Source organism: Sander lucioperca, chromosome 14, assembly GCF_008315115.2.
Source record: "Sander lucioperca isolate FBNREF2018 chromosome 14, SLUC_FBN_1.2, whole genome shotgun sequence".
Classification (NCBI taxonomy): domain Eukaryota; kingdom Metazoa; phylum Chordata; class Actinopteri; order Perciformes; family Percidae; genus Sander; species Sander lucioperca.
Genome location: NC_050186.1, coordinates 10,330,132 through 10,357,031, shown reverse-complemented (window position 1 = coordinate 10,357,031; position 26,900 = coordinate 10,330,132). Strand labels below are relative to the sequence as shown.

The following is a 26,900-nucleotide window of genomic DNA, read 5'->3' as shown; positions in this document are numbered from 1 at the left end:
TTTGCCAACATGGATGGAAGAGGTCTAAGGCAGATGAGAGTGAGAGTGAGAGTGAGAGTGAGAGTGAGAGTGAGAGGAAGAGGAAGAGGTAGAGGGGTCTGAGGAAGAGGAGTCCGAGTGCTAGGTGGAGGTATAGTTGGAAGGGCTCAGGTTGCTGATGAAATTCGGTCAACTATTATTGATCACGTTATCAATCATGGCCATGTGGCCCCATCATCAAGACAGAAGAGACTGAGTATCAATAGTGGCTATTTCTTATACTCTACAGTAATAGATGTTTATACTTTACTGTAAGAGATTTTATTGTTTTCTTAATTTCTTATACTCTAATAGATTTTATTTTGGTTTACATGTATTTTGTGTAATATTTACAGTATTTCAGTTTTCAGCCACAGTTTGAAAATAAGGATCAATGGAATCAATAAAATGTGCATCAAAGCATTTCTGATTCTGGATCCAATTCTTTGCAAGGCGGCAAATTTGACAACAAATGGCACTGGCATGAACGCTACGTAGAGTAATAGGCTACAATGACAAGCATGGTGCACTGATTCCCACTGAGTGCTGTATTTAGTATGTTGGTGTCCACTGTGTAATGGTTGATTGGAAGAGCTCATACACTAGTTTGCAAGTTGTGTTGTTTGTAGGCACAATTAGCTTTTGTTGCATATTTTAAATGTTTTGGCACGGTTAGAGCCTTTTGCAAACAAAATGTGTCATTTTGACCATGAGTGCCACTGTTTCAGCCTGTGTGTTAACTGTTTTGAAAAATGTGGAGTTTGAGTTGACTGCTGCATCAAAGCAATCAAGAAAAACTGTAATTACATACTCTGTGATTAATTGAAATTAATCGCATACATAATTAACGGTGCCTGAACCGAAAAAGAAAAGAAAAAAAAGGGTACTAAACAACAGTTGGTGACATTAAAGAACGGCTTGTTTACTGCTTAGGCCATATGGTCAAAATTAAATGATTTAATAATAATGTATAACAATAATAATAACTTATTTATTTCTTAGTTTATTTCTTTATTTGATCAGGGACAATGCACAAAAAACATTAGTCTAAAAAAGAAGAGATGTCATGTGCCAGGTTATAGCAAAAAATGCTAATTTCCACCCGCAGTCCCTGGACAGGTTGATGTTATATTTCACTAGTAAATTGCTGTTGAACGACAAAAACAACAACCAGATGGGAAAAGGACATTTACAATAACTTCAAATGCACCACGAGGCTGTAGTTTACCAGTTTCATTGAACGCACCGTCTGTGTTGTTTCTCCGACAGCAGCTGTAGATTGTTACATACCGGTGTTGAATCCTCTACAGTAAAACACAGTCAAACTTTACACCGTTTAGCGTTAGCTGTCAGCATTGTAACCGTGTTTAATCCAGCTACTAGCTAGCGGTAGGCTAACGTTAGCTGCTGTCGAGTATAGTGTTAACTAGCTAGCGGTAGGCTAACGTTAGCTGCTGTCAAGTATAGTGTTAACTAGCTAGCGGTAGGCTAACGTTAGCTGCTGTCAAGTATAGTGTTAACTAGCTAGCGGTAGGCTAACGTTAGCTGCTGTCAAGTATAGTGTTAACTAGCGTCACATGCAGCGGTGTTTCTGTTTCCTGTAACGTCTGTTTCAGAGCATCAGAGAGAAGCGCAGACTTATCAGTGGCACCAGATTTTCGTCTGTATGCAAACGTCAATATAGAATGGATTAATCTGCGTAAATTTTTGCGTTATTTTGACAGCCCTAATAAATATATATATATATATATATATATATATATATATATATATATATATATATATACACATCAATCAGTTCTACACTGTACTGTTGGGGAGAAACAGTGAACAGGTAAAAGAGCAAAGATACCAACATGTCCAGGTAAGATGTCTGAGGTTACATACACAGCTATAAACAACGTGAAAAACACTTCCTTTACTATAGTAAAATGGTGGACTAACGTGTGACTAAAGTGTTTTTCACAAAGTAACGGAGGTGGAAGCCATGGAAACACCACATTCATTTGGATTTTGAGATGATGCAGGCGAGCCAGGACATCCCATGTTCTTTGTTATTACGTACCTTTAGTTTTGAACTTTTTTTTCCAGTCATTACATAAATGACTACAGACAAAATAAAATGATATATATATTGAAGCAAACTGCTGATTTTCATTCCCTCTTGTTTATGTAGCAGGTGCAGATTGATGACAGGAGGATGAATCTGATGCCACATATTTTAATTTAAAAACTGTTTCTGTAATTAACAGAAGAAAGACAATAGAAGTTGCACAGTCACTTCCACAAGCGTAATGGCTGCCGACATTAACAGACGCTTTTGCAAATTTAAGGAAAACAATAAAACCAAAATGTCCCTCAGCACATTCTCTTCTGAACAACAAAATACACTGCATCATTACAGCTGCCTCAGTTCCATACTATACAGTGGTTCTAAACACATCAAGTTAACAGATTATATTCAGATATACATTTTTCACATTTCAAACATATTGAGTTAGAGCCGAATCCTTGAAGGTTTTAAAATAACTTTAACATTGTGTCATTTCCCCTCAGTCAACGCAGCAGCCCCTACCTATGTTATAGGACTCACCGTGCGTTCATGGACAACAGAAAAACGTTTTTCCGAGTGAAAACGTCATCATTCACGTCCCTTCCTGTCGGAGTCAGAGGTGGCAAACTCGGGCCAGATTTTGCTGACCGAGTTTCCCAGTTGGTGACACGTTGTTGACAACTGACGTTTGATGGAGGCGACTTTGGTTCACTAAACATATTTCAATGACAATAAACTTATTTATTGTGGACAAACGCTTCTGCTGAGAAACATACACAGACATAACATGTTTCAGATTATTCATAGATAGGCCTATGTATAAAAAAACAACAACACCTTATCCGTGTCCTTTCCCGTTCGTTGTCCTGCAGATAACACAAACACCTGACGATGTACTGTTTGTATGCTCGCATAAGAAAACAGCAGCAAATTATTGTGGCATCCATGTTTTCACACACCTGATGCTCTAGGCTACGCCCAACAGCTGGTGGCAGTCATGCAACAACTTGTTATGCCAAACGCCAATATAACAGAAGAAGAAGAACACGCATCCCGACCATCCCGACCATGTGAACGCTGGTAGTCGGAAAAAAAAACAACGTAATCACGGGGGTGGTCCCTGTCATTCCGAGGTGGCATGAACGTGCCATTATAGAACCAGAACCATCAGACAGTTTCTACCTATGTTATAGGACTTATAGAAACAGTTTCTGTCTCTCTTTAGGTGTCGGGGGTAAAATGAGTCATCCTCAACATTTGATGTGTTCTGGTTTCAGAATGATGAAGACATTTGGAGAACAGTTAGATACAAAACAGGATGGAATAAGACAGTAAAACGTCAATAAAAGCAAAAACATTTTTAAATAATCTACAAAAATCCTGAAAAAGCCAAAACAAATTGACAAATAGTGACAAAAAAAACGTGATAAAAGCAACAAAAAAAAAAAGAAAAACTCAATAACATGTAAACACATGAAAAATGTCAAAAAAGTAGAATGATACAACAACCAGCTCTTAGCAACAAACATGGAGACAAAATAAGTCGAAGAGTTAAAACAGAATTTAACCCTTAAATGACTTCTGTCTATTTCAGTTTACACAACTCAGCAGAGGCTCCATTAAGCAAGAAAAGGCCCCAACAATCAAACCTTAGTCCAGCATAGAGCGGCTGAGTGAATGTGGTCTGGACTCTGTGGAGGAGAGTCATGGTTTCAGAGATGCTGTAGAAGGACAGAATACCTGCACTGTGATCCAGGTACACTCCTACTCTGGAGGACTCAGGACCTGAGACGGGAGTTTGGACTTTGTTGTAACAAAATGTATAACTGTTGTTGTCACAATCTAACGCCCAAGATTTGTCATTTAGTCCAAATCCACATTCATCCGACCTCCCTGCTCTGCTGATATTCTTGTATGTGACTGCTACATAAACTTCTCCTCTCCCTCTCCTCTCCACCTCCCAGTAACAACGTCCAGTCAGACTCTCTCTACTCAGGACCTGCCACCAGTAAGTGAATCTGTCCGGGTGACTAGAATAAGACTGTTGTTTATACATTAATGTTGCTTTCCTGTTCCCCTCAGATAATAACAGCCGTGTGTTTGCTGTGTTTGGATCCAGTGTGATTTCACGTGAATATTTTAAGAATTCAGCTCTGGTCTTGGGCTCTGGTTGTGGCAGTAAAACGTCCACTTCAGTCCCTGTCAGTGAGACGTTTGTCCTCTTCTCTCTCAGGACGTCCTGTAGTTTATCTCTGACTTCTGACACGGCTGCTGTCACGTCCTCAAAGCAGCTCAGAGGACGGATATGGATGCTGGATGTAGATTGGCTGAGTGGTGACAGTGAGGGGTAGTTGTGTAGAAACTGGTTGTGATCCTCTGTGTGTGAGAGCTTCTTCAGCTCAGCGTCTTTCCTCTTCAGCTCAGTGATCTCCTGCTCCAGCTTCTCCTGAAGCTCTTTGACTCGACTCACTTCTCTTTTCTGCTGGGATCTGACCTGCTGCTTCACATCAGAGCTTCTTTTCTCCAGGAGACGGATCAGCTCAGTGAAGATCTTCTCGCTGTCCTCCACTGCTTTATCAGCAGAGAGATTGATGGCCTCCGCCTGCTGTTGAAGCAGCTTCACATCTTTCTCTCTGTCCTGGATTCTCCGCTGGATGTTTTGTCGACTCCCCTCGAGCTCTCTCTGCCTCTCAGCTCTCTCTGCTGCAGCTGAGACTGTGTCGTGGCCTTTATGTTCCTCCATTAAGCAGAGAGAACAGATAAGCTGCTGATCAGTACGACAGAAAATCTTCATCACCTCATCATGACGAGAGCAGACGTTCTCCTGGAGCTTCTTGGACGGCTCCACCAGCTTGTGTTTCTTGAATGTCTCTGATTCATAATGAGGCTGAAGATGTTTCTCACAGTAAGAGACAAGACAGAAGAGACAGGACTTGTGTGCTTTGAGTTTTCTCCCGGTGCAGACATCACAGGCCACATCTTCAGCTCCAGCATAGCAGTGATCAGCAGGAGCAGCTTGGAGTCCAGTCTTCTTCAGCTCCTCCACTAAATCTGCTAACATGGTGTTTTTCAGCAGGACAGGCCTCGGTGTGAACGTCTTCCTGCACTGAGGACAGCTGTAGCTGTACTTACGATCCTCTCCATCCCAGTGGCTTTTAATACAGTTCATGCAGTAGCTGTGTCCACAGGGAGTAGTCACCGGATCCTTCAGTAGATCCAGACAGATGGAACAAGAGAAGGTTTCCCGGTCCAGCTGAACTCCTTTCTGCGCCATTTCACCTCTCGCTCAGTGACAACGACTGAGTCTCACTTCCTGAGAAGTGAAACTAGTCTGAGCTCTGATCTAAAAACAGCATGTGTTTGGGAGGAGTTATCAAGTTTAGCTTCATTCCTAGAAGAGGAGTGCTTTGTGTTGCAATGCTGTTGAAACTGTTCACATTTTGTGTATGTGCATAATATAATCATTCCATACAGAAAAGGTCTTTATGTTTTTTTTGTTTTTAATATTTAATACAATGATTCTTCTCAAATATATTAGTAAAGTTGGCTTGGTTGTCTGACGTGGTACCATGGTAACAACAGCCACCAGGGTGTGGTGATGATCTGTCTCCTGTAAGATTACGTGTTGTTACGTCATCCACACGCGACAGCAGTCGGCGGCTGCCTTCAGTTTCCTACTCAACAGTCAGCTCTATAGCCATGTTTCTTAAAATATGGAAACTATTATACTAATATAGTGTTTTTAAATGACCAGAGATACCTTTCTACATGTAGTCAGTGAGTATGACATACTGACATAATGAGCTTTAAAACCGGCTGGAGCTATACGTGGTAACGTTCATTTTTTTATCTATTAGGATTTAAATAAACTAAGCACAAAAAATAAGGAAATTTGTGTTTGATAGATTATTTCTTTGTTTCTTATACCATTGGAAAGCCTGATTATTTCCCTTTTAAATGGTGCCCCATCTGTAAGGAACTTGCATTTGTGGGATGAGCAACAGAGCTGAGTATGTGGGTTGCACCCATGAACAATTTGCCAAATCTTCTCTGACAATGCCAAACAGCTTTTCTTTGTTGACTCTTGTTTGGTGTTGTTTGGTGGATTGGGTGATTGAAGTCTGAAGTAACAAGACATATTGGGATTTTCACAATTTATTCATTTCACAAACAGGAGCGTCAGTAGCGTGTGGAAGAACCATACACAGCCACAACATCCTGGCACCTCCTCCTCATGCTGGTCACCAGCCTGGTCACACACTGCTGTGGGATGGCATCCCATTCTTCAACCAGCAATAGTCGCACGTCAGCCAATGTGGTTGTGTTGGTCACTCTGGCATGAACAACACGCCCAAGCTGATCCCACAAGTGTTCAATGGGGTTGAGGTCAGGACTCCTGGACGGTCCTTCCATCCTCTCCACTCCCAAATTCTGGAGGCATAGAAAAGCTGTTTGGCATTGTCAGAGTGCACAGTTTAGTCTGAGCTCTGATCTAAAAACAGCAGTGATACGCTGTTGTACTTCCCCAGCATGTTGGTTACACCCATCTGCAAACTGTAGTTCTGAAGGGGAGGGAACAAGGAAATATGTGCACAGAGTGGAGCTGGCTGTGTTTGGGAGCAGGAAGAGGAGGGAGGAGTTATCAAGCTTTGTTAATTCCTGGAAGAGGAGCACTTTGAGAGAAATACTGGGTGTGTTGCAATGCCCATACTAACATTAGTATGACAGAAAAATATTTAGTTTTCCCCAATACATAGTATATCAAATGCAGTATGCCAAATATATGTCCTAATGCACAAGATTGCATTTTGCAGTATGCAAACCAGCGTGCTTTTCTGACCCACAATCCTCTGTGCAGCATATCTGAGCAAGAGGCTCAAAGTTCAAGCTGTAATGTTATCAGAGTTTGATGTCCCGATTGTCTGCAGACTGTACTGCAGGCAACAGTACGTACTTTGTAAGAGCAGCTGCAGTTTGTACTAAAGTTAAAAGAAAAAGTATGCGGTAAAGTATGCAATAAGGAATGCAGCAACACTTGTTTACAACAGAGCTCATTTCTCATTTAAAAACTCTGCTGACTTCAGCTTTTAGGAGATAAACTCTTCTTAGAATCAGAGGGTTTGGAGACGGCTCCCCAGTTTACTAAATGACTGAGTTGTCCTGTAATTAAGTTGAATACAAATTTATATTGTTTACAATAATTCAAACACAACCCTTGACAGAATCAGAGTCAAATGAAAGTGACTTTAACTCTAACTGGTTCTTATCTCTTAAACACCTGAGTAAAATAAAGTACCTCAGAATGATACTTACGTCCAGTACTGGAGTAAATGTCCGTAGTTCCTCTCCACCGTGTAGTAATCACACTCCAACGATGTTGCTCGTTATGACAGCGACCAGCAGATGGAGACAAATCATTGGTCTGGATATCTGAAAAAACAGATGCTGTAATCCCTAAAACAACGGCTCAGAAACATCAAAAACACTTTGAAATGTTTCACAGTCTGGCTCAGGGGTTCTCCTTTGTCTCGAGTGAATTTCATCGCCTCGCTTCCCACACAAAGGTGATAAATGTGTGGAAGGTAGCAGTGGTGGAATGTAACTAAGTACATTTACTCCAGTACTGTACTTCAGTCCAAATGTTGAGGTACTTGTACTTTACTTGAGTCTTTTTTTTTCATGCCACTTTCTACTTCTACTCCGCTACATTTCAGAGAGAAATATTGTACTTTTTACTCCACTACATTCATCTGACAGCTTTAGTAACTAGTTACTTTACACTTTACAGTTTCCCATTGCTAAATGACAGTGGGCACAACTGGAGCTACAGTCTGCACAGCAGCAGTTCATGTGAACCAAACTCTAGTTAGTTTTTTCATTGCTTGAACACAGCAGTAGTGTGCTGGGTTTACGTGTTTACAGGTATATCTGGCAACCCTGCCTGGCTGTCAAACTGGGCAGTTGATACCAACACACAGGCCAAAACACAAACAGACATTCTGTCTGAATGAAAATTTCAAAAGGAGAAAATACTGGCATTAGCATTGTTGTCAGAAAAGATAATATTTCAACTTAGCATGTTTCCTTAATATCTGATGACGCATTGGGGTCATTTTGGATTTATTACAGTAAATATATTACATATTGAACCTTTAATAATTCAACATTATCAATAAAATATATTTTTATGATAATTTCTCATTTCCTTCTCAACAAACGTTTGACACAAGCAATAGAGACTGTACCAGTGTACACTATTGTCTGTACTTAGGTAAACAACACAACATTAATCCACAATCACATCCCAACTATCATATACACTTTAAGATGATTTCTGTTGGACTAATTGCTAATTTAACTCCCTTCTTAAAACTGATCTCACTTGTAATCTGTGTTAAATGCAGTGGTAATATGTTCCAGTTTGACATCGCCCTATACATGACAGTTTTCTTTATGGCATTATTTTTAGGTAAAGGTAGTGTGAAGCGTCTCATGAAGGCTTGCCTAGTGTTGTGATAGTGTCTGTCACGTGATAATGTGAAAGGTCATCATGTGACGTGGGGTGGAATTCATTTCATCATTCTATTTGCCAAATTATATATTCACAAGCAGACATTTTCTAATTAATTTCACTAATGTTGTGCCTTTTCTCATAGAACTAAAATCTCTACTCAAGTCACTTAGATTGTTAAACAAAACAAGTATTAAACTTGTAGAAACTGTAGAGCTTTATGCCCTGAAACCTCTAATTGTGATTTCATGTTTACATATACCTCTATTTTTTTACGTAATTAATCTGTTATTTCATTGTTTGTATCGTCGTGTGTTTTTTTTATTCATATCTTTGAGAATTACACTTGATGTTTTTGTGCTATTGATGTTTACCTGATTCTTTATATAAAGACATATTTGAAACTCCTGACAGTTTCTACAGGGGATCCAGTGATGGTCAAAGGTTCAAGTTTATCAGGAGAGTCTCTTACTCTCCTTACACCACCGCTGCAGAGAAATCATTAAAATATGTTTGACCTTTTCCAGAGTCCCTCTCACACAGAAGGCCAACCAGCGCCACATCAGCATACTGTAGGAAGTTAAAATGTTAGCGTTGGAGTTTAAACTCAGTGGTTTACAGAGAAAATAAGGGGATAAAATGGCATCTTGTTATGCACCTGTGTTCAGAGTACTTATCTGACACCTTTTACACACATTCTTGTGATGATGGCGGAAGGTAGAGGACCCAAATGCAGGTTGAGGCAGGCAGGCAGGAGATGAATGTAACTCAGGGATTTAATTAAACAAAAAGCGGCAGTACAAAGACTGGAAAACTCACAAGGTAATGCATAAACTGACGGGCAAAAACACAGGCAGGAACACAAGCTGACACAAGACACGAGGGAGCAAAACACAGGTCACAGGGAAGAACACAAGACGATCTAACAAGAGACAAAGGGAACACAGAGGCTAAATACATGAGGTGATGAGTAAATCAGGAACAGGTGAGACAACAGGTGAAACACATCAGGGCGGGGCAGGACAATCAACAAAGGAGGGAAAACACAGGAAGTAATCTGGCAAGACAAGACAGAAATAAGACAGGAAACACAACATAAACAGAGAAAGTCACAACAGGGAACACAACAAAATATATAAAGACCACAATACACAACACAGGACATATTTACAAGACAGGAACAGAAAACTACAGAATAAACATACCAACACAGGAAACCTACAGAAATCAACAATACAGGCAACAGAAATGACCAAACAGTTAACAGAAATGTCCATAGCCATCACAGTTCTAGGATTGTGAGATTATTATACAGCAATTTAAGGGTTTTATGACAGTTTAGTTTGATAAATTTCAGTTGATTTTAAACCAGTAAAAAGGAAAATTTAAGAGACTTTGAGTAAGAGTCAGAGACGTCAACAAAACCTCAGGAGCCAAGAAGTATTTTACAACTAGAAATGTCATGTTTTCTGATGTAGAGGACGTTTTAACTGAGGTGTCAATTAAAATGAGGAAACAAAGTCCAAACTCAAGGTGCCACTCCTCATCCTGGAAGGAATCAAAGCTTGATAACCCCTCCCTGTGTTGTATAATGACAATAAAGCTGAACCTTGAACCTGGATCCCTTGATAAGACAGTCACACATACTGTAAGTCACAGTTAGACAGTCATCACTGAGAGGTGAAGTGGAGCAGAAAGGAGTTCAGCTGGACCGGGAAACCTTCTCTTGTTCCATCTGTCTGGATCTACTGAAGGATCCGGTGACTACTCCCTGTGGACACAGCTACTGCATGAACTGTATTAAAAGCCACTGGGATAAAGAGGATCGTAAGTACAGCTACAGTTGTCCTCAGTGCAGGAAGACGTTCACACCGAGGCCTGTCCTGCTGAAAAACACCATGTTAGCAGTTATAGTAGAGGAGCTGAAGAAGACTGGACTCCAAGCTGCTCCTGCTGATCACTGCTATGCTGGAGTTGAAGATGTGGCCTGTGATGTCTGCACTGGGAGAAAACTCAAAGCACACAAGTCCTGTCTGATCTGTCTGGCCTCTTATTGTGAGAAACATCTTCAGCCTCATTATGAATCAGCTCCATTAAAGAAACACAAGCTGGTGGAGCCATCCAAGAAGCTCCAGGAGAACGTCTGCTCTCGTCATGATGAGGTGATGAAGATGTTCTGCCATACTGATCAGCAGCTTATCTGTTATCTCTGCTCTGTGGAGGAACATAAAGGCCACGACACAGTCTCTGCTGCAGCAGAGAGTGCTGAGAGGCAGAGAGAGCTCGAGGGGAGTCGACAAAACATCCAGCAGAGAATCCAGGACAGAGAGAAAGATGTGAAGCTGCTTCAACAGCAGGCGGAGGCCATCGATCTCTCTGCTGATAAAGCAGTGGAGGACAGCGAGAAGATCTTCACTGAGCTGATCCGTCTCCTGGAGAAAAGAAGCTCTGATGTGAAGCAGCAGGTCAGATCTCAGCAGAAAAGAGAAGTGAGTCGAGTCAAAGAGCTTCAGGAGAAGCTGGAGCAGGAGATCACTGAGCTGAAGAGGAAAGACGCTGAGCTGAAGAAGCTCTCACACACAGAGGATCACAACCAGTTTCTACACAACTACCCCTCACTGTCACCACTCAGCCAATCTACATCCAGCATCCATATCTGTCCTCTGAGCTGCTTTGAGGACGTGACAGCAGCCGTGTCAGAAGTCAGAGATAAACTACAGGACGTTCTGAGAGAGAAGTGGACAAACGTCTCACTGACAGGGACTGAAATGGACGTTTTACTGCCACAACCAGAGCCCAAGACCAGAGCTGGATTCTTAAAATATTCACGTGAAATCACACTGGATCCAAACACAGCATACACACAGCTGTTATTATCTGAGGGGAACAGGAAAGCAACATTCATGTTACTACAACAGTCTTATTCTAGTCACCCAGACAGATTCACTATCTGGTGGCAGGTCCTGAGTAGAGAGAGTCTGACTGGACGTTGTTACTGGGAGGTGAAGAGGAGAGGAGGAGTTTCTGTAGCAGTCGCATACAAGAATATCAGCAGAACAGGGAGGTCGGATGAATGTGGATTTGGACGAAATGATAAATCTTGGGCGTTATATTGTAAAAACAACAGTTATACATTTTATTACAACAAAGTCCAAACTCCCGTCTCAGGTCCTGAGTCCTCCAGAGTAGGAGTGTACCTGGATCACAGTGCAGGTATTCTGTCCTTCTACAGCGTCTCTGAAACCATGACTCTCCTCCACAGAGTCCAGACCACATTCACTCAGCCGCTCTATGCTGGACTAATGTTTGATTTTTGGGGCCTTGTCTCTACTATTGGAGCCTCTGCTGAGTTGTGTAAACTGAAATAGACAGAAGTCATTTAAAGGTTAAAATCTGTGTTTTAACTCTTCGATTTATTTAGTCTCCATGTTTGTTGCTGAGAGCTGATTTTTTGTGACATTCTATTTGAATTTTTTGACGTTTTTCATTTCAACCCATTTTTGTTGCTTTTTTTTCTATGTTTTTGTTGCTTTTTCTTATTTTTTTGCTTTTATCAACATTTGTTTTCACTTTTTTTCGACATTTATTTGCTTTTCTAAACATTTTTGTAAATATGTTTGACGTTTATTTTGCTTGTATTGACGTTTTAGAAGTGATGAGATGTTTTTGTTTGTTGAGAAAAACATTCGGGGAGTCCCTGAAGCTCTCAATGTGCTCAGTTGAGATCTGTTATTTTACCTTTGATTGTTGAAACAGGATGATATGTTAAAAAAGATCTTTACCGAGATGATCTGTAGATATTAGCTGTTGTTTGTTATTCATGTATTTCTCCACGTTATGTATCTGCGGGACAGGAAGATGTCTGTTAAATAGCGGTGTCTTGTAATCCCATGTGGGACGGGCCAAATGTTTGGTGTGACCCAAAAATCAAATCAAACTAAAAGTGTATTTAGTTTCTCTTCCACTGCATGGCTCTGAAGAGAGAAAGCACCAGACCTCCTTTATCCTACACACTTTGTTCTCTTTGTGGACATTTGTAAAGAAATCCAGATTTACATTTATTTGTTTGGCGGACCAAATGTTGTTATCATAATCATAATCAATAACTTATTCTTCTCTTTTACATAGCTGAGATTCTGGTTCAAACAAAGTGATTGTGTGGATGAAGTGAATGTGTTGATGAAATCATTGAACAAGAGTCTTTGAACAGACTTTACTGATGGGATGTGTGAACAAACTGAAGCTTTACATGATGAATAAACTAACATCAACAAAGTCTTTTCTTCCCGTCTTCATTCCAGGGTTTCATACAAAGCTGACGGAGAAAATGTGAAACTGATATGAGAGTATAATGGCACTTTTCCATTACATGGTACCTGCTCGACTCGCCTCTACTCTACTCGCCTTTTTTGGTTTTCCATTACGAAAAAAAGTCCCTGGTACCTGCTAACAGGTACTTTTTTTAGTACCTCCTCAGTCGAGGTTCCCAGCGAGCTGAGGCGAGCCGAAAAGGTGACGTGAAAGCGACAGACGGGGGTGTCCTGAACAAACCCGCTATTTTTAAACAGTTTAGCCAGCTGTTTTTTTTTTTGCTGCCTCCAGCTTCTTTAGAAACTAAATGTGTCTTCTGGCAACACACACCTTCCACGTTCTGTGTGTGTGTCGCGTTAGGTCACAGCAGTTTACTACGGCGCCGCTTGTTTACAGTTCTGCGGAGGCTCCAGCAGAGCTTTCGCCGTATCCTACGTACACACACACACATGCTGGCTCGACGCACACACCAGCTGACAAATGTATACATCAGGCCACATATTACATAGGCTACGGTGAAAGCTCTGCGTGGAGCCTCCACAGAACTGTAAAACAAGCTCAAGTGGCCTGATGTTATATTTGTGCGCTGGTGTGTGCGTTGAGCCGGCAAGACGAACAGCCACGCTGAGGCGGTACTAAAATCTGCAATGGAAAATGGACGCACAGTGTGCCGAGTCGAGTCGAGGCGAGTAGAGTCGAGGTAAGTCGAGCAGGTACCATGTAATGGAAAAACGCCATAACTGAGGCACTTTTCCTCCTGAAACACCACAAAGTACAGTGTTCATGTTTAGAGTCAGTCAGTCTCTGTCCTTTCAACTTTCCTCACTAAAACTGCTCCGTCACAGAGAAATGAGCAGAGTTTTCTATCACTTGTTGCTTTTTACAGCCAACATTTCCTCTTTGCATTGAGTCAATAAATATTACAAAGACTTAAAAGTCCTGACACACTAAGACACCAGATAATGTGTAGTTGATTCTTCACATTTGGTTACAAGTATTTCCACATTGTTTTATCACACTTCAAGAAGTCAGAGACGTTTTAATGTTTGTTTCTGACAAGAACTAAGAAAAGACATCATATTTCTCCTGTATTAGCTTCTCTGCATTGGCTTCCTGTAAAATCCAGGATTGAATTTAAAATCCTTCTCCTGATCTACAAAGCTCTAAATGGTCAAGCACCATCATATATTGAAGAGCTCATAGTACCTTATTGTCCCACTAGAGCACTGCGCTCCCAGAATGCAGAGTTACTTGTGGTTCCTAGAGTCTCTAAAAGTAGAGTGGGAGCCAGAGCCTTCAGCTATCAGGCTCCTCTCCTGTGGAACCAGCTCCCAGTCTGGGTTCGGGAGGCAGACACCGTCACCACATTTAAGAGTAAACTTAAAACTTTCCCCTTTGATAAAGCTTATAGTTAGGGAGTGAGAAGTTGCAGCGTTCACCTAGACTGGTGGGGGAGGGTGCATTGCTCCAGACACGGCACCCCTTCTCTTCTCTGCTTCTCTTCATAGTCGTCAGATTCATCTACCAACCCTTATAGAACTGGCTCAACTTTGCCCTGCACCAGCTTTTAATTATGCTGTTATAGCTTTAGGCTGCCGGGGGACTTCCTTTGACACACTGAGCTCCTCTCTCCTCTCTCTTTCCATCTGTGTGCATCCATGTCCCAGAAATGCTTGTTACTAACCTAGCTCTGAGGAGCTTATTCCCCGGAGTCCTTGTGTTTTTTTCGCCCAGCAGTTTTCCTTGGATTAGGGTGGCACCTAAATCATGGTTGCAGCTGTCGCCGTGGTCCTGCTCCGTGCCCTACTATGCCCTGCTACACCCTGCTACACCCTGCTACACCCTGCTACACTATGCAGTGCCATGCTATGCCCTACTACGTCCTGCTATGCCCTGCAGTGCCCTGCTACGTCCTGTTATGCCATGCAGTGCCCTGCTATGCCCTGCTACACCCTGTAACGCCCTGCAGTGCCCTGCTATGGCATGAACAACTACAACTACAATTTCTAGTCATAGTTCCATTATCTTTAGTGTGATTATTATTGCCACTGTTCATCACACCCCCAACCGGCACTGTCAGACACCGCTTACCAAAAGTCTGGGTCTGTCCGAGATTTCTCCCTAACAGGAAGTTTTCCTCACCACTGGAGCACTAAATGCTTACTCTTGGGGGAATTACTGTAATTGTTGGGTCTTTGTAAAATATAGAATGTGGTCTAGACCTACTCTATCTGTAGTGTCTTTGGATAACTCTTGTTATGATTTGTTACTATAAATAAAATTGAATTGAATTAAAACTCTGTGATAACATTGCAGCTTGAACTTTGAGCCTCTTGCTCAGATATGGTGCACAGACGATTGTGGGTCAGAAATGCAAAATGCAACCTGGTGCATTAGGACATATATTTGACATACTATGTATTGGGGAAAACTAAATATTTTTCTGTCATACTAATGGTAGTATGGCCATTGCAACACACCCAGTATTTCTGTCAAAGCGCTCCTCTTCCAGGAATGAACAAAGCTTGATAACTCCTCCCTCCTCTTCCCACTCTCAAACACAGCCAGCTCCACTCTGTGCACATATTTCCTTGTTCCCTCCCCTTCAGAACTACAGTTTGCATATGGGTGTAACCAACATGCCGGGGAAGTACAACAGCGTATCTATGCTGTTTTTAGATCATAGCTCAGACTAAACTGTGCACAAAAAAATAAGGAAATTTGTGTTTGGTAGATAAGTCTTTGTTGTAACAATGATTCTTTCCAATAGATCTTATACCATTGGAAAGCCTGATTATTTCCATTTTAAATGGTGCCACATTTGTACGAGAGCTGAGTATGTGGGTCCCATGAAACATTTGCCAAATGGTCTCTGACAATGCCAAACAGCTTTTCTTTGCTGTTGCTATTGCAATCAGTGGCAATCCCATATCTCCACAGTCTGGGACCAAACCCTATCCTCCAAGATGACAACGCTCATCCCCACAGAGCGGGGTTTATCAGAGACTACCTCCAGAATGTGGGAGTGGAGAGGATGGAAGGACATTCCAGCAGCCCTGACCTTAACCCCATTGAACTCTTGTGGGATCAGCTTGGGGGTGCTGTTGTGCCAGAGTGACCAATACAACCACGTTGGCTGTGTTGCAACTAATGCTGGTTGAAGAATGGGATGCCATGTCAGAGCAGTGTGTGACCAGGCTGGTGACCAGCATGAGGAGGAGGTGCCAGGATGTTGTGGCTGTGTATGGTTCTTCCACATGCGACTGACGCTCCTGTTTGTGAAATGAATAAATTGTGAAATTGTCAATATGTCTTGTTACTTCAGACTTCAATCACCCAATCCATCAAACAACACCATACAAGAGTCAACAAAGAAAAGCTGTTTGGCATTGTCAGAGAAGATTTGGCAAATTGTTCATGGGTGCAACCCACATACTCAGCTCTGTTGCTCATCCCACAAATGCAAGTTCCTTACAAATGGGGCACCATTTAAAAGGGAAATAATCAGGCTTTCCAATGGTATAAGAAACAAAGAAATAATCTACCAAACACAAATTTCCTTATCTCTTGTGCTTAGTTTATTTAAATCCTAAAGCCGGTTTTAAAGCTCAATATGTCTCTATTTCTTTACGTCATACTCACTGACTACATGTAGAAAGGTATCTCTGGTCATTTAAAAACACTAAATTAGTGTAATAGTTTCCATATTTTAAGAAAGTAGGCTACAGAGCCGACTGCTGTCGCGTGTGGATGACGTAACGACACGTAATCTTACAGGAGACAGAACATCACCACACCCTGGTGGCTGTTGTTACCATGGTACCACGTCAGACAACCAAGCCAACTTTCCTAATGAATTACAGCAAAATCATAGCACCATTTTATTACATATTAAAAATAAAAAAGACATAAAGACCTTTTATGTTTTGAATGATTATAATATTATGCACATACACAAAATGCAAACGGTTGCATTAGGAAATATTTTTGACAGCCTAATTGAGACATACTAAATCTTTTCTTGGCATACTAATGGTAGTATGGGCATTGCAACATCAAGCGCTCCTCTTTTTGGAATGAAGCTAAACTTGATAACTCCTCCCAAACACATGCTGTTTGGGAGGAGTTATCAAGTGTTATAACTGCTGTTCTCAGCAAGTGAGACTCAGACAGTCGTTGTCACTGAGCGAGAAGTGAAATGGCGCAGAAAGGAGTTCAGCTGGACCGGGAAACCTTCTCTTGTTCCATCTGTCTGGATCTACTGAAGGATCCGGTGACTACTCCCTGTGGACACAGCTACTGCATGAACTGTATTAAAAGCCACTGGGATGTAGAGGATCGTAAGTACAGTTACAGCTGCCCTCAGTGCAGGAAGACGTTCACACCGAGGCCTGTCCTGCTGAAAAGCACCATGTTAGCAGATTTAGTGGAGGAGCTGAAGAAGACTGGACTCCGAGCTGCTCCTGCTGATCACTGCTATGCTGGAGCTGAAGATGTGGCCTGTGATGTCTGCACCGGGAGAAAACTCAAAGCACACAAGTCCTGTCTGCAATGTCTGGCATCTTTCTGTGAAAAACATCTTCAGCCTCATTATGAATCAGACACATTCAAGAAACACAAGCTGGTGTCCAAGAAGCTCCAGGAGAACGTCTGCTCTGGTCATGATGAGGTGATGAAGATGTTCTGCCGTACTGATCAGCAGCTTATCTGTTATCTCTGCCCTGTGGAGGAACATAAAGGCCACGACACAGTCTCAGCTGCAGCAGAGAGAGCTGAGAGGCAGAGAGAGCTCGAGGGGAGTCGACAAAACATCCAGCAGAGAATCCAGGACAGAGAGAAAGATGTGAAGCTGCTTCAACAGCAGGCGGAGGCCATCAATCCCTCTGCTGATAAAGCAGTGGAGGACAGCGAGAAGATCTTCACTGAGCTGATCCGTCTCCTGGAGAAAAGAAGCTCTGATGTGAAGCAGCAGGTCAGATCTCAGCAGAAAAGAGAAGTGAGTCGAGTCAAAGAGCTTCAGGAGAAGCTGGAGCAGGAGATCACTGAGCTGAAGAGGAAAGACGCTGAGCTGAAGAAGCTCTCACACACAGAGGATCACAACCAGTTTCTACACAACTACCCCTCACTGTCACCACTTAGCCAATCAACATCCAGCATCCATATCCGTCCTCTGAGCTGCTTTGAGGACGTGACAGCAGCCGTGTCAGAAGTCAGAGATAAACTACAGGACGTTCTGAGAGAGAAGTGGACAAATTACTCACTGATAGGGACTGAAGTGGACGTTTTACTGCCACAACCAGAGCCCAAGACCAGAGCTGGATTCTTAAAATATTCATGTGAAATCACACTGGATCCAAACACAGCAAACGCACGGCTGTTATTATCTGAGGGGAACAGAAAAGCAACATTGAGTCAAAAACAGTGTGAGTCTAGTCACCCAGACGGATTCACCAACTGGTGGCAGGTCCTGAGTAGAGAGAGTCTGACTGGACGATGTTACTGGGAGGTGGAGAGGAGAGGGAGAGGAGGAGTTGATGTAGCAGTCGCATACAAGAATATCAGCAGAGCAGGGGGGTTTGATGAATGTGGATTTGGACGAAATGACAAATCTTGGGCGTTAGATTGTATCAACAACAGTTATACATTTTGGTCCAACAAAGTCCAAACTCCCGTCTCAGGTCCTGAGTCCTCCAGAGTAGGAGTGTACCTGGATCACAGTGCAGGTATTCTGTCCTTCTACAGCGTCTCTGAAACCATGACTCTCCTCCACAGAGTCCAGACCACATTCACTCAGCCACTCTATGCTGGACTAAGGTTTAATCTTTGGGTTTATGGTTATGGAGACTCTGCTGAGTTGTGTAAACTGAAATAGAGAGAAGTCATTTAAGGGTTAAATTCTGTGTTTTAACTCGTTTTAACTTGAGAGCTGATTGTTGTGACATTCCATTTTTTTTAAGTTTTTGTTGCCTTTATCACCATTTTAGACGTGTTGAGATGTTTTTGGTGCTATTTTGTTTAACTTTTTTTTTCCGCTTCTGTTGACATGTTATTTGTAAAGAAATCTAGATTTACATTTATTTGTTTGGCGGACCAAATGTTGTTATCATAATCATAATCAATAAATTGTCTTTTACATAGCTAAGATCCTGGTTCAAACAAAGTGATTGTGTGGATAAAGTGAATCTGTTGATGAAATCATTGAACAAGAGTCTTTGAACAGACTTTACTGATGGGATGTGTGAACAAACTGAAGCTTTACATGATCAGTAAACTAACATCAACAAAGTATTTTCTTCCCGTCTTCATTCCAGGGTTTCATACAAAGCTGATGGAGAAAATGTGAAACTGATATGAGAGTATAACTGAGGCACTTTTCCTCCTGAAACAACACAAAGTACAGTGTTCATGTTTAGAGTCAGTCTGTCCTTTCAACTTTCCTCACTAAAACTGCTCCGTCACAGAGAAAATAGCAGAGTTTTCTATCACGTGTTCACAGCGTTAAAAGAAGTGTGTATGAGAGCGTTTAAATAATGTATATTAGAGTGTTTAAGTAGTGTCTTAAAATAATTTCAATAATGTTTATGAGAGCGTTTAAAGGTACTGTACGTAGGATTGCGAGGATCCTGGACTTAGCCAAAAAATTTGAACATCAACAACTTCTCAGTCCCTTCCCCCTTTCTGCTAAAGCCCAAAACGGTCTCCTAAACCCCTCCCCCCACAAGGGAGAATGAATGTGTGTGCATGAACAGTGACTGACACACAGTTAGACACCTCCCCTGGCCCTGATTGGTGCATCTGAACAGTTAGACACCTCTCCTGGCCCTGATTGGTGCATCTGAACAGGGAGCAGGGGATTTTTGCAAATCGCACTACAGGCTGTAGGTGGAGCCAGAGGAGCCAGATTCTTTTTTAAATGACCTGCTTCATGTAGTTCTACTGGATCATAGGGTCAGTTTCAGCAAATATGACAGAAAGTTAGTTAAAAGAATTTTAATAGTGTATACGAAAGTGAGAGCATTTCAATAGTGTATAATCTATAGTATTGGTTTCAGAATGATGAAGACAATTGAAGAACAATTAGATAGTTCCATGGAAACTATCATGTTTTTGCCAAATGATGTTCAGTTATTCTATTATCTGAAATGTCTTGAAATGTAGTGCAAATAGCTCTGGTAAATGGGATCAAAATCTCCTTGGGAGAAATAGATTTAGAGTGAGCCCCGGATGTTTACAACGTATGGCTCCGCCCCTGGGACATGAAGTACTCTGTCAGTAGTTTGCACACACTTCTTATTAAACGTCTTTATGAGTCATTTAGTTTGACGAGTTCATATGAATTAGATTTGACTAAACTGATGCCCGGCTCTCAAACCTGAAGAGGAAACTTACTGATGACTGTTGTTTCTGCAACTTGATGGGTAACTTCTCTTGACAGGTTTATGTATGTTCTCACTCTGCAACCTGTATTTAGTGTCTGGGCTTCAGCGTCCTCCCAAAACATTTTGAATCACCGAGGAATACTCAGATACTTTCTAAATTGACCTTTGAATCTAAAACAAGAGCTGCAAAGATTAACCGATAAGTCGTCAACTAAGATAATCGTCAACTATTAAGTTAATCGTCAACTATTAAGTTAATCGTCAACTATTAAGTTAATCGTCAACTATTTTGATAATCAATGAATCAGTTTGAGTCATTTTTTTAGTAAAAAAAGTAAAACTTCTCTAAATTGCAGTTTGTTAAATGTGAATATTTTCTGGTTCCTTCGATCCTCGAGGCTTTTTTCTGCATTTCGATGCTTTTTTAAAACACTTTTGACGCATTGAAGGCATTCATTTTGTTGATGCTTTTTGATACATTTTCCAACGTTTTTAAATGTTTTTTTTCTGTGTTTTTTTATTTAAAGGACGGGACAGGAACTTTATAAAACTATAAGGCTCTTCTAAAATAAGCACATGACTTTCACAATAAAGCAGGGAAAAAATATTTAAAGTTTTAACCAATGTACTGCAGAAACAGATTAATAACACAAAAACGATAAAACTGCTAAAATATGCGCTAGATAGTCACTCTTATTAACATAGGCGCCGATACTGAGGGTGCTCTGGAGCACCCACGGAAAATACTGAGCACCCACGTGTGCCAGACTGCCAGTAGGCTACATTCATTTAGTATTAAACATTGCAGTTGGTGCTAAGTGGAGCATCTGTCATCGTGTGATTGGTTATGTCGCTGTCAGTCCCCTGCTCCATATCTTATTCACCAATCACAGCATCTCTCGGATGAAAACGCCTCTTCAGTGACCCCTCTCCATCCCCCCACCATACAGTGTGTGCATGTGCATTAGGTAATCAGAGTGAGACTAAAATGGACAGATTTGTTGTTAAAAAAGCAAAGCCTAATGATGCAAGTGCATCAACATCCACCACCAGTGCAGAGAGTTCCACCAAACAGACAGGTGGCATTGATGATTCTTAATTTCCCACAAAGGTGATTGCGGTTATGTGTCAGTTAAACTTTTCATCTCCAATCCTACCTGTATTTGTGAGAAGTGGCGCTGTCCTGAGTTTAAAGATTATGGAAAGCCAAAACTTTATTATCGAGTTAATAGGTGTGTGTGTTCGTGTCCACCGCTGTCCATTTCCTAAGGTTGTGAAATGCAAACATTTTTTGACTACTTTTTTTTTTTTAAAGGGCGTGCGCCTGTGAGCACCCACGGAGGAAAACATAAATCGGCGCCTATGCTTATTAATTACTCAACACAGTTTCAGTGTCTGAGTCATGGAAGACGTTTTAAATATAATCATAGCCTGTCAGAAAGTGACAGCTCTGATTACGTAACAGAACTCAGCGACTGTTTGACGAGTTCATCTGAATTAGATTTGACTAAACTGAGAGACGCCCGGTTCTCAAACCTGAATAGGAAACTTACTGATGACTGTTGACTCTGCAGCCTGTGTGACTTGATGGGTAACTCCACTTCTCTTGACAGGTTTATGTATGTTCTCACTCTGCAACCTGTATTTAGTGTCTGGGCTTCAGCGTCCTCCCAAAACATTTTTAATCACAGAGGAATACTCTGTGATTATAAAACAGAAAGATACTTTTTTAATTTACCTTTGAATCTAAAACTAGAGCTGCAAAGATTAACCGAGAAGTCGTCAACTATTAAGTTAATCGTCAACTATTTTAATAATCAATGAATCAGTTTGAGTCATTTTTTTATTAAAAAAAGTAAAACTTCTCTAAATTGCAGCTTGTTAAATGTGAATATTTTCTGGTTCCTTCGATCCTCAAGGCTTTTTTCCATATTTCGATGCTTTTTGAAAACGCTTTTGACGCATTCAAGGCTTTTGTTGATGCTTTTTGATACATTTTCCAACGTTTTCAATGTTTTTTTTCGGTGTTTTTTTATTTAAAGCTTTTTGACGCTCGCTTTGGACGCTCGTATTCGACGGTCCAGCACAGTAAGAAATCGACAAAGTTAGTTATTGCCAATGACAACTTCTATATTGTTTTAATTATTATATTCATGTATAAACGTATGATCAGTAAAGTAACTACCTACAACAGCAGTCAGATAAATGTACTACTGTAAAAAGTACAGTAACAAAAATATAAATATACGCAGTTACGGCAATCATGCTAATGAATAAAATTATTTTTTCATCAGATGTCTTAGTTACAACACGATGGAGCTAGCAAAGCAGTTTTGTGTTTATATGTGCGAGCGGGATTTATGGAGTTTGGGAAATCCCACGGTCTCTAAAGCTACAGTTAAGCAGACTTAATAGGGAGGGACCCATCTGCTAGCGATAGGGGCCGAGACTGAGAGAGCTACATGGAGCTACATGGATAAATATGCACCAAACAAGCCACTTTGAAATGTTGCTGTTCTCATGAATCCAAAAGTTGGGTGACCGTCACCCCTAGACTAAAAAAAATTGGATGACCCTCCCCTCAACAAAGAATAAAAGACATGACCCTCCCCTATTTTCCTCCGGTGGTCCATTCCATAAATACAGACCGGTCCCTTAATGAGCATTGTTTGAGCTGAACAACTACTTCTGTTATTGTTGTGCACATGACAGATACTGAACCTTGAAATAAGGGAACACAGCTTAACTAAAACAATAAAAAAGTTGCAATATAAAAATAAAGACTTTTATTGTGTTGACTCAAAGCTCCAACACAGGTCCTGTTTCAGCCGAATCACTTCTTTAATTTAGATTCAGAGTCAGATTAGTTTAAAGTCAAACATGTTCAACATGAGGGAACACACTTTGGTACCCAGGCCCAGCACCATACACAAGAAACATTTGCAGTGTTTCAGTTTAAACAGACCCTCTAAATTATAAATAAAAGCTATAATAAATATTTGAATAATAGAGCAGCATGTTAAGAGTCTGTGACTGTTAAACCCTGTTTTTATGTTCAGCAGACGAGCGCTGAGTCATCTGGAGAAACACACCTGAGGGAGACGTGTAGAGAGATTGAACAGTGTCGTTTCCCAGCACAGAAGGAAAAGGAGGAAGTTGCATAACGCTGTGAGACGTAAACGCACGTGATCCTTCAACATGTAACAGCCTGCAGAGGGAAGTCCATATACGGTCGGACAGGTGTGTCTGCAGGTTCACAGCTGTGCTGGGAGGGTTTGATCTGCAGAGACAGAGACACACAGAGAGACACAGAGACACACAGAGACAGAGACACACAGAGACAGAGACACACAGAGACACACAGAGACACACAGAGACAGAGACACACAGAGACACACAGAGACAGAGACACACAGAGACACACAGAGACACAACGTCTGTCAGAGACACACATAACAAACACACAGAGACTTTATCTTTCACCCAGCGAGCAGCAGAAGAAGGATGCAGCGGTGGAGAGGCCGGGTGAATGACAGCAGGGAGTGTAACCGGGTAGTGCTGGTGTCTGTGGCCCAGTTTGACCCCGGTGTGAATCTGGGGAGGAGGCCTGGAGCCGACAAGGACACCAAGACTCTCCACCACACCCTCAGCAAGTTGGGCTTCAAGGTGGACATCCACGACGACCTGAGCGGGGACGAGATCTACCAGCTGTTTCTGAAAGGTAACACACAGCAACAGCATCAAGAATGTCAGAACTAGAAACAGAAAAACAGGATTAAGTTTGAAAGGTAACACAGCATGAATAATTATTGATGATTATTAAAACCCTCTAAGGTCTAAGGGCAGTTTCAAGGTTTTTACACATCTTCTTAAATTCTCCTTTTTAGGGTATTTGCATATAACTGATCTAATATTGCTTTTTGAGTAGAGAGGCATGTATTAAACAGCCTAGGTAACACACAGCAGGAATCCTGTTAAATGTTTGATCAGTATTTATAGTGTCAGCTGCTGTCAGCTGGCTCAGAGTTTCTAAATGTTTTGTAAAGATAAACAGACTAATGCTGTTAGCTTCGTAGCGTTCAGCATTATTATTCCACGTCAGACTTCTTTTTAAGAACTGGGTTTGCTCTATACTGACATTGTGTCTTTGTCTCTACGTGGTAAGACAGATTGTGTGTTTGCTTCTCTGTGTGCAGCGTCAGCAGAGACACCCAGATATCAAACAGACTGAAGGTCCACGGAGAGATCAGAGCTGCTTATCACTAACACATCAAACTGTACACACACACACACACTGACAGTATTATTGGTCACGAGATCCAAATCTGAAAAACAAAGTTATAAAACATTTACCTGATGGACTGTAGAGCAAACTGTCTGGGCGTGTGTGTGTGTGTGTGTGTGTGTGAGTGTGTGTGTCTCATATATAGAGAACATAATGTCATAATATCTAAAGAATAAAGTTTACAGGACAAAAAGTTATTTTGAGTATTAAGAAGAGATTAAAAAGTTGTAATATTTCAAGGAAAAGGTTGAACATTTCTGAGATAAATGTCAGAATACTTTGAGAATAAAAGTCTGTATGTGTGTGTGTGTGTGTGTGTGTGTGTGTGTGTGTGTGTGTGCAGAGAGCCGGCGGCCTGTGAAGGACTGTTTTCTGGCCGTCTTGTCGTCTCACGGGGACGAGGGATGTGTGTTCGGGGCTGATGGGAAACCCGTCCAACTGTGTCGTCTCTTTTCATATTTTGACAACGAAAACATGGAGAAGAAGGCCAAAGTGTTCCTCGTACAGGTCAGAGTCTTTACTGACGCACACACGCGCACAAACACACACACACACACACACACACACACACACACACACACACACACACACACACACACACACACACACACATTTTGTTGTTTTCTGTAGTTGTTGTGATATGTCTCATGTTCTCTTGTATGTTAAGGGTTTTTTCTACGTTTAACTACATTTTTGTCGCTTTTTCAACAGCTTTGTGACATTTCTATCTTTGTGTGTGTGTGTGTCTCTGTGTGTGTGTGTGTGTGTGTGTGTGTGTGTGTGTGTGTGTGTGTAGGCGTGTCGGGGAGCTGGTCTGGATGACGGTGTGGAGGTGGATTCAGCTGGTGACAGCAGAGACTTCTCACAGCATCTCTCTGTTCCTGTAGACACAGCTGTGATGTACGCCACACCGCCAGGTAAACACACACACACACACACACACACTTCCTGTCACACCACCAGGTAAACACACACACACTTCCTGTCTCACCGCCAGGTAAACACACACACACTTCCTGTCTCACCACCAGGTAAACACACACACACTTCCTGTCTCACCACCAGGTAAACACACACACACTTCCTGTCTCACCGCCAGGTAAACACACACACACTTCCTGTCTCACCACCAGGTAAACACACACACACTTCCTGTCTCACCACCAGGTAAACACACACACTTCCTGTCTCACCACCAGGTAAACACCTCTCAATCCTCCTCTCTTCTCCTCTGTTTCTTCCCTCCGTTCTCTCCTCAGGTTACGGGGCGTTCATGCACCCACTCGGATCCGTCTTCCTCCAGACGTTCTGCACTTTATTAAAGGAGGTTCCAACCGTAACCTGGAGCTGACGCGCCTGATGACCCGCCTCTCCCACCGGGTGGCCTACAGCTTCCAGGCCAAAGGCAGGAAGTACGCTGGGAAGAAAGAGATGCCGTGCCTCGTCACACGCCTGACCAGAGAAGTGTTCCCGTTCGCTGAGCCGGGGAAAGACAGCGGCGCCGCGGGGCCCTCGGCCACCTCGCTGCTCGACACTCAACACGAGTCCACACGCAATCCTTCCATCAGTTAACAGCAGCTGCAGAGTGTACGTGACAGTCATGATCAGCAGGTATGTAGACGGCTGAGACAGACGAGATAAACCTTTTGGGAATTTCATCACGCTGTCTGACTTCCTGCAGAAAATCCAAACACGTCATCAGGGAAATATTCTGCTGAGATATTTTGCACATACTTTACATAGTCTGGAGGAGATGTCAGATATTTAAATGTAAAGCTGTAACTCAAAGAAACTCTAACCCTTCATCAGGTAACATAATCAGAGTTTTAAGGTGAAGGATTTTGCCTGATGAAGGTCTAGTACCAAAACTTTACCTACTATTACAATTTCCTGCAACTTCGACAGTGTGCAGGACTTTATTGCAGCATATGTTTAAATATGGGAAATGTAAAGCTGTATTTAATGCACCTGTGTGCGGATGTTTGAGTGTGTAAACTTGTAAAAAAAACTCTCGCACACTGTCTAACTACAAAGATAAATTGAATGGCAATGTCTCGGTACTAGACCTTTATCAGGCAAAATGATCAGAGATTTAAAGCAGCCATATTATGCTCATTTTCAGGTTCATAATTGTATTTTAAGGTTGTACCAGAATAGGTTTACATGGTTTAATTTTCAAAAAACACCATATTGTTGTTGTACTGCACCGCTCTCTCTCACTGCTGCAGATCCTCTTTTCAGCTGGTCTCTGTTTTAGCTACAGAGTGAGACCTCTTTTCTTCTTCTTCTTCTGTACTATCTTTGATTGCACTGCACATGCCCAGTAGCTCAGATGTAGATCAT

The 26,900-nt window shown here is 41.7% G+C and overlaps 5 protein-coding genes and 1 pseudogene across 5 annotated transcripts in view; 3 read left to right on the top strand and 3 right to left on the bottom strand.

Moving 5' to 3' along the window:
• The window catches only part of LOC116041856, a 51,500-nt pseudogene extending 24,913 nt beyond the window's left edge, over nucleotides 1–26,587 (top strand).
• LOC116041771 (tripartite motif-containing protein 16-like) overlaps nucleotides 1–26,900 on the bottom strand; it is a 95,087-nt gene that overhangs the window by 47,683 nt on the left and 20,504 nt on the right. The window lies entirely within an intron of this gene.
• LOC116041796 (tripartite motif-containing protein 16-like) overlaps nucleotides 1–26,900 on the bottom strand; it is a 74,034-nt gene that overhangs the window by 36,123 nt on the left and 11,011 nt on the right. The window lies entirely within an intron of this gene.
• On the bottom strand, nucleotides 3,556–5,394 carry LOC116041792 (tripartite motif-containing protein 16-like). The gene has a single exon (XM_031287849.2). It carries the CDS (start codon nucleotides 5,343–5,345, stop codon nucleotides 3,657–3,659), a length of 1,689 nt encoding a protein of 562 aa, XP_031143709.1. The 5' UTR covers nucleotides 5,346–5,394; the 3' UTR covers nucleotides 3,556–3,656.
• LOC116041769 (tripartite motif-containing protein 16-like) lies at nucleotides 9,290–11,965 on the top strand. The gene is made up of 2 exons (XM_031287800.2): nucleotides 9,290–9,299; nucleotides 10,242–11,965. Exons 1-2 carry the CDS (start codon nucleotides 9,290–9,292, stop codon nucleotides 11,948–11,950), a joined length of 1,719 nt encoding a protein of 572 aa, XP_031143660.1. The 3' UTR covers nucleotides 11,951–11,965.
• LOC116041798 (tripartite motif-containing protein 16-like) lies at nucleotides 17,055–18,804 on the top strand. Its single transcript, XM_031287854.2, has one exon. The coding sequence runs from the start codon at nucleotides 17,092–17,094 to the stop codon at nucleotides 18,763–18,765; it is 1,674 nt and encodes a 557-aa protein (XP_031143714.1). The 5' UTR covers nucleotides 17,055–17,091; the 3' UTR covers nucleotides 18,766–18,804.

Excerpts from the sequence above, each read along its gene's own strand:
- LOC116041798 (XM_031287854.2), top strand. The coding sequence starts at position 17,092 with ATGGCGCAGAAAGGAGTTCAGCTGGACCGGGAAACCTTCTCTTGTTCC.
- LOC116041792 (XM_031287849.2), bottom strand. The coding sequence starts at position 5,345 with ATGGCGCAGAAAGGAGTTCAGCTGGACCGGGAAACCTTCTCTTGTTCC.